This window comes from Vicia villosa, linkage group LG1 (assembly GCF_029867415.1).
Source record: "Vicia villosa cultivar HV-30 ecotype Madison, WI linkage group LG1, Vvil1.0, whole genome shotgun sequence".
NCBI classification, from domain to species: domain Eukaryota; kingdom Viridiplantae; phylum Streptophyta; class Magnoliopsida; order Fabales; family Fabaceae; genus Vicia; species Vicia villosa.
Window position 1 is genome coordinate 42,008,964 of NC_081180.1, and position 7,704 is coordinate 42,016,667.

Here is a 7,704-nt window from a genome sequence, read left to right on the forward strand (position 1 = left end):
TCCATCAAAAAGGGTGAACTATGTCTCAAGTTCAAAAACAAAATGGACAATGACAAAAAGGCTCAAAAGGGATACTAATGATCACACACTCACAAGGTGAATTGAATATTTGGCTATGGTAGTTGTGCTCAAAATCAAACAAGTGCCTTGATCACTTTCGTGCATTCACAAAATCAATACAAACGAAAGATTAAACATAATAATATCCAGTTAAAACAAGAAATGTCGGTCACTCACATATATACACAATGGAAAGCCACCTCACATTTATGGTAAAAAGGGAAACTAATTGTGATTCAAGTCATGAGCAAGTTATGCAAAAAGAATGAGTAATATGAAAATTGTACAAATGAAAAGTCTCCTAAACATGCTAGGCTATAGAAAGCGATAAACGAGTACCTGGTAATGTACAAATTTGAACAATCATTACCGCACAACCGGCTTGTTGAATCAATCAAAATCGGAGAACTACCGAATGCGACTCCAAGTAATTGGGCCAAAATTTGAAACTAAACACAAACAAAAGAATTAAAAATAAATCGATAAAATACTATACTATAAAAGCCTTGGTGTAAGTGGGAAAAAGGCAAGCCGAGTGACCCGTTAAAAAGAGGTCACTGGCCAAAAGCAACCCAGCGCGCGACGCACCCATGAGCGCGCGACGCGCGCTACACCAGAAAAATCAGACCAGTCTAAAAAGACAGATTTTCCAGTGAGCCACCACTTAACACCTACACAACTCAATTACAGAAAAACAGAAAAATAAAACCGTTGGGGTGCCTCCCAACAAGCGCTCGTTTAACGTCGTTAGCTCGACGCCTTTATTGTTTCGCGAATGGTAAGAAACTTCCTCGCGGTACGCCAATGCTTTCGCCTCAAACGCAACCTAAAGAAAACGTCCTGCCCAAACACTTAACAAACGAAACTTAAAACATAAAACCATCGCAATGCGATTAATCTCAACCAATCCCCGGCAACGGCGCCATTTTGTTGAAGCGGTAGAGCGGCAAGCAACAAAAGATTTGGAAATATTCATCCGGGAATTATCGTGTCCACAGAGATTGGTGAGAAGAACTGCCGTTCGACTATCTCGCGTTCTAAGTTTCATGATTTGGGTGCGGAAAGGTAAATGCGGGAAAAGTAAATAAAAGCAGATAAACAATCTCAATAGCCTAAGAGAAATAGTTATGGAATTGCATTTCGTTCTACCCGTCGAATACTTAAATCTGAAGATCTATCGCTCGACACTCACAAGACGCATCAACATCACCGGGCATCACTCGAGATGCCACATCGGTGCCCATGTCTGCAACACCGACGAAAGCTCAACCGTACTATTCACATCAGCGATTTCTCCACCGACACAAACAACACGGAGGCATTAAACTCGATACCCACTACGATTGTTAGTCCTGAATCCATGTCTGCAACCCAGAAACTAACAGTTATCATTCCTAATCAAGATCTATGGTGTCCATGTCTGCAACAACACAAATCCAGAGCATTTAAGCAAAAAGATCAAGAACAACAACAATGATGATTTGTAAAGCGAATATATAAACGATCCCAAGATCCACAAATATACATACAATAAGAGTAGAAACATACATACAACACCCACCATTGGAATGAAACAAAGGGAAGAGAGAAGATGAACCGGAAAGATCTCACCGGTACAATGAAATCGAGTCAGATCCATGATCAATCCACATGACGTCGCACCCAATGGTGTTTCCTAAGCCTCTAAACTACCAAAAAAGGATCAGAGCTCAACTTGTCAAGAAGAGGTGATCAAAAACCTAAAAAAACTGTTATTAACTATTTATACAAAACTGAGTTTCGCAGTGGGCGCGACGCGCCCTGTTTCGGCGCGATGCGCCCTATATAAATTTACTAAACCGCCCTAGAGCGCGACGCGCCCTACTCCGGCGCGACGCGCCCTAACTTCTGCCAGACTATGTTCTTCAAACTCAAAGAGGGCGCGACGCGCCCTACAGCGCGCGAAGCGCCCTGCACCAGAACAGCAGAATTATTTTCTCTTTGCTCTCGCAGCCGTGTCTTCGACACTTTATTCCTCAAGGCTCCAGAAACGCAAGAATACCTACAAAAATACAACAAAACTATCAAACGGTATAAAAGTATATTAAAATACAAGTATTCGTAAAGTAAACGTAATTACACAAAAACGGGGAATTATTCAAACGGTATTAACAAAAAGCATTGATAAGTGCCACTATTTACATACACAAAATAACTACAGTTTGGCACTTAACAGACACCAACACCGTCATCTTCAACCATATCTTCATCCCATACAAATGAATCACAAGTATATCCATTCTGCCAAAAAGGACACCTCTAGAAGAGCCCGCCTTTATTTGGACCGTTCTTGTATATGTATGAAACCATTCGTGCTTCACAGCCACACTTCCTTCATCGTTTGCATTGCACAACAGACGATGAATTGTTAATGGGTTTTGAAGCACTAGTTATGGAATACGACATCAATGTTCCTGAGATGAAGAAGACGAAGGACGATTTTGATTTGTTGAATAAAATTGTCAATTCGGCCTGCAGCGAAAAATGAAGAAGACGAAGAGGAATTAGGGCAAGAAATTAGGGAAAAGAAGGAAATATGTGTAGGTACAAAATGATTGATATAAATATTGATTGTAATTTGATTACACAAGTGGAAATTAGTTGTTGACCATTTATTTTTAAAAAATGCCAACACATTGTCCACGTCTGCGTCCGTTAAGTGGAACTGACGACGGAGATGAAAAATAGGGACGAAAAACTTTATAGAGACGATTCTTTAAACAAATATGTTACAGGGACTAAGACCAGATTTTGGAATATTTACAGGGACTTGCAACACATTTAACCCTTTATATTTCAATATATTTATATGAAATGAGTTTAACAAAAATCACTTTAAAATTTAAAAATTATAATTTATAGTTTTAAATAAAATCAATTCTAAAAGTATAATTGATTATATTTTAGAAAAACCAAATACTTTAAAATTATTTTAAAATTAATTTTACATTTTTAAAATTGTTTTTACCTATTTTAAAGATAAACCAAACATACACGTGACAGATTTAGTTAACATGGTGCCTTCAACTAAAGTATTCAAGATCAATTTTGTTTATCCATAGAGTTATTTTGTAAAATATAGTTCTTTTGTAAAATATTATACATGCGTCAAATCATCGAGATTACACTATAGGAAATTAGCCATTTTGTGATTCATGGGTTGCGACCTTGTGTAATAGCCACCCTTATTTCCTATTCGCAGTGGTTAAGCCCAACTGCCTCAAAGTTTGTAATACAAATAAATAAATCTTCTTACAAAATATTCAAATAAAAATTCAATAACACGTGATTATGACAATTGTGATTGAAATCGCCTTAACATCCCATCTGCGACGGTTGAGGAACCGCCTCCCGTTTTCATATTCGACAACCATTACTCTAATAGTAAAGATAAAAGGAATTTTGTTAACAACTTTAAAGAATATCAGGGTGCCTGATGATTATTGAAGCAACATTTTTAGATGTATTTGTAAATCTCAAGGTGAATGGAATGGTAAAGAGTCATAATTGTCATATATTTATGGAATAACTTCTAGCATTAGTCATTCACACAATAATACTTCATGAGGTTTCAACATTATTGATTGAGTTATGTTCATTCTTTAGACAATTATGTGATAATGTAATGAAAATTGAAGATTTGAGAAAATTGCAAAACCAAAATGTCCTCTCTTTATGCCACATGGAAAGTTATTTCCTCCTTCGTTCTTCATGGTTATGGTTCATTTGATTGTTCACCTTGTTGAGGAAGTTAAACTAGGATGTCTTGTTCATTATCCATGAGTGTATCTTGTCGAAAGGTAAAACTATGGGGTTTTGTTCTAATGTTACTAACTTACAAAGTTTTTTTAACTACTAATATTGTGGTTCAATAATAGGTACGTAGGACAACTTAAATCATATGTACGCAATAAAAAAATGGAAAGGTCTATTGTGGAGGGATATCATTTTCAAGAGATTCTTACACCCTAATACCAATTAAAAAGTTGCGGGCTCATAGACATATCTTAACAAACTCTCCTATAGTTGACGACTATCTCAATAAGTAGTTTTAATCCATTTGAGTCATCAACTATTAAGTTTTTTTATACATATAATATGAAATAATCAAATAGACAGTTCAGAAGTATTACTCACAACCAACTGAAAGTTTATTCATATTAAGTTTTTTATCAACATGTAAAAGTTTATTAATCATCTTTACTAACAAATGTTCAATATTGATCAAAATTCTAGATATTTAGATTTGTGTTTTAATTAAAAAGCATAGTAAAAAGTTTTTTTTAACCAATAAGTAAGATGAAGTGAAATATTAAACATGAAAAATTAAGTTGATTTGACTTGTCTCGTCTAATTTAAAAAAAATATAAGTGGAGTAAGGCTGAACGAAACAAGTTTACTTGTTTTGCCACGACTTATCTCGTCTAATTTTTAAAAAATATAAGTGGAGTAAGGCTGAACGAAACAAATTTGCTTGTTTTGCCACGTCTAACCGAATACATTTAGTGTCTTTTCTGCTATTTATTCTTTTATCTTACGTTGAATCTACCCTAAATAAATTTAGAAGCGGATCCAAATATCTAATTTTACTAAGACACTCATCCTTTTTATTTACTTTTGGTAGTAGTAGTGTATATAGTAGTTCGAAAATATAGGCCCTGTCAGTATAATGGGCTTTTAAAAAAATACCCGGCCCATTAAATAGGAAGGTTTTGTGATACTTATAGAGAGAAAGAAAATGTCTGCGAAAACCTACTAGGTTAGAGAACCGGCGACGAGCAGGGAACCGAAGGGGAAGAGAGTACAGAAGAAGAAGAGCAGCTATGGTGCATGTTTCGTTTTACCGAAACTGTGAGTATCCGATTCATATCAATTCATTTATTCTTTTGATTATTTTTTCGTTTTCTTCAAATCAAATTGTTGAATGAATTATTTCACTTCAAATCAAGCAATTAGGGCAAATGTTGAATTTACATAAATGTTGTTCTCGATTGAATAGATGGGAAAACCTTCAAGAAGCCCCGTCGTCCATACGAGAAGGAGCGATTGGATGCTGAGTTGAAGCTCGTCGGAGAGTATGGACTTCGCTGTAAGAGAGAGCTCTGGAGAGTTCAATATGCTCTGAGCCGTATCCGTAACAATGCAAGGAATCTGTTGACATTGGATGAGAAGAATCCTCGCCGGATCTTTGAAGGTGAAGCACTGTTGAGGAGAATGTTTAGATATGGTCTCCTTGATGAAACTCAGAACAAGCTCGATTATGTCTTGGCTCTCACTGTTGAGAACTTTCTTGAGCGTCGTCTTCAGACACTTGTCTTCAAATCTGGCATGGCTAAGTCTATTCATCATGCTAGGGTTCTCATTAGGCAAAGGCACATCAGGTACTACCTTTGATCGCATTGCACCTTATTTAGAATTTTGATTTCACCTTGTTATAAATCATGATTAGAATTGTTATAACTTTTTTTTTCATTTTCAACAAATTATCATTTGTTAATGATATCCAATAGAGTTTGTTTTATATGTTAAAACTAGTTTACCTAATGTTATTGCATTATGTAAATAATCTCCGGATAGTTTGATGCCGTGATTAATTTTAGATTGTGATATTTTCCATGCTTTTTTGTGTGCTGTGCATTTTCTGTATGCGTGTCTTGTGCCTATTTATTTTATTTGTGTCAATTTCTTTTAACAACTATTATGAAAAGTTTACAAGTTAAATTAAGATACAACATGGCCCTTTGGAATTTTTTTAGTGAAATAGACCACCTGTTGTCCTCGTTGACTCCTTTTGTTCCCCATGTTCATTTCGAGGCCTCCAAGGATGCAGAACATTTTAGAGTCTCAACCAATAATAAGCATAAGATAAGGAAAATTTAAGTAAAATTCTAAGCACATTCAGTCCAGTATTTGTTAAGTTTTCATCACATATATTAAATTTCTTTGCACACTTTAGAGCAATAGATATTGTTTTCTTTTTTTATTCGATAAATACTTAAATCAATACTAACTATTATGTGTATACGAGAAAAAGAGACTAGCACGCTGTTAACATTATTTTTTTCTCAATTAGATTTCAATTGGATTGCAACTTGCTTGATGTTATTGCTACTACAATATGTAGAATTTACTGTCTTCTGATGAGTTTACTATGATGGATTTGATTTATTTTGTTTTCTACTCTGTCTATGTTTTGTGTCTATTTGATTTCGTGCCTACTTAATTTATTTGAAAATGTCTGGATCTATTAGTTTGAATCAACCGATAGTTGGCAAACAAGAAAGTATGCCTGGAAGTAAGCAAACAGACCTAACAAGTATTTACTTGGTCTCTTCCATTCAAGTATTTACTTGGTCTCTTCCATTCAAGTATTTACTTGGTCTCTTCTATTCAAGTATTTACTTGGTCTCTTTCCATTCACTCATGTTTTGTTTCCTCTGCCATTACTTGTTTGTAGTTTGGACCTCTAATGATCTGATAGCCAAAGCTGGTGTATTTCTGTCTTCAGTTTCAGTTTTTCTTTCATAAATCCTTATTGTATATGTTGAATCTTTTATGATCCTTAAAACTCGTGTATTTCTGCATTCAATTTTGGTCTGTGTTTCATAAATCCTCATCCCTAATAGTTTGTATTTATTCTTTTTTTTGTGTTTCTGTTAGGGTTGGGAGGCAAGTGGTGAACATTCCATCCTTCATGGTGAGGGTTGATTCACAGAAGCACATTGACTTTTCACTCACCAGTCCTCTTGGAGGTGGTCGTCCAGGTCGCGTGAAGCGAAAGAACCTTAAGGCTGCAGCTAAGAAGGCTTCAGGTGGTGATGGAGACGAAGAGGATGAAGATTAAATTATGATTTTCTTTTGCTTAGATCCTTGCACCGACCTTTTTAAATCTGCTGTAGACTTTTTAGATTATTTGTTATGTATTACTTACAATTTACCTGAGATGTGTTGTTTTTGAAGTTTTATTTTTCAAGTATTAAGTTTTGTTCCAACACATTTGATGATCTTTGAGATATAAATGAAGATTACTTAATGGTGTTTCTATTAGAATATGACTTGGCAACTTAAATTTTGTTATTTTTCTTGCACTTTTGTATCCAACCAACCTAAGCATAGATTGAACTATGTTTCAAAATGTGTTGGTCGTACTTGTGCTTTATGTAGAAGTAGAAAATAATTTTGTTTCTAGCTGATTGGTGCTTGTTGTGCTTTATGTAGTATTAGAACTCCCATTGGATTTTGAGATTAACTAGTGTGTATACAGGACAAAATTTCGTACTTTAAAAAAAAGTTATTATTCATATTTTAAAAATATTTTCTCTCATTTCAAAATGATTCAATAGAAAATAACTAGAAAAAAAAAAACACAATAAAAAACAACACAAGCAACATATTTAAATTGTTTGGGCTCGTAATCATTATGCCAAAGAGGCATGATAAAAAGATTCACTTTCATTTCATATATCTTAAAAGTTCTTGCACCACATTTCCATTCATGGCAAACAAATTTTGAGTAAAAACTTAAGATATGTCAAACAAAACCAAGCAAGTAACAAATCAAATGGAGTATATCACACTGAAAATGCATAGATAAAAGTAAAAAAC

General features: G+C 34.7%; 1 protein-coding gene across 1 annotated transcript; it reads left to right on the top strand.

Annotated features, from left to right (window-relative positions):
• The first annotated feature begins 4,792 nt into the window (after window positions 1-4,792).
• LOC131635443 (small ribosomal subunit protein uS4y) lies at window positions 4,793-7,132 on the top strand. Its single transcript, XM_058906066.1, has 3 exons — window positions 4,793-4,950; window positions 5,099-5,480; window positions 6,760-7,132. The coding sequence occupies exons 1-3, from the start codon at window positions 4,923-4,925 to the stop codon at window positions 6,941-6,943; spliced, it is 594 nt and encodes a 197-aa protein (XP_058762049.1). The 5' UTR covers window positions 4,793-4,922; the 3' UTR covers window positions 6,944-7,132.
• The last annotated feature ends 572 nt before the right edge of the window (window positions 7,133-7,704 follow it).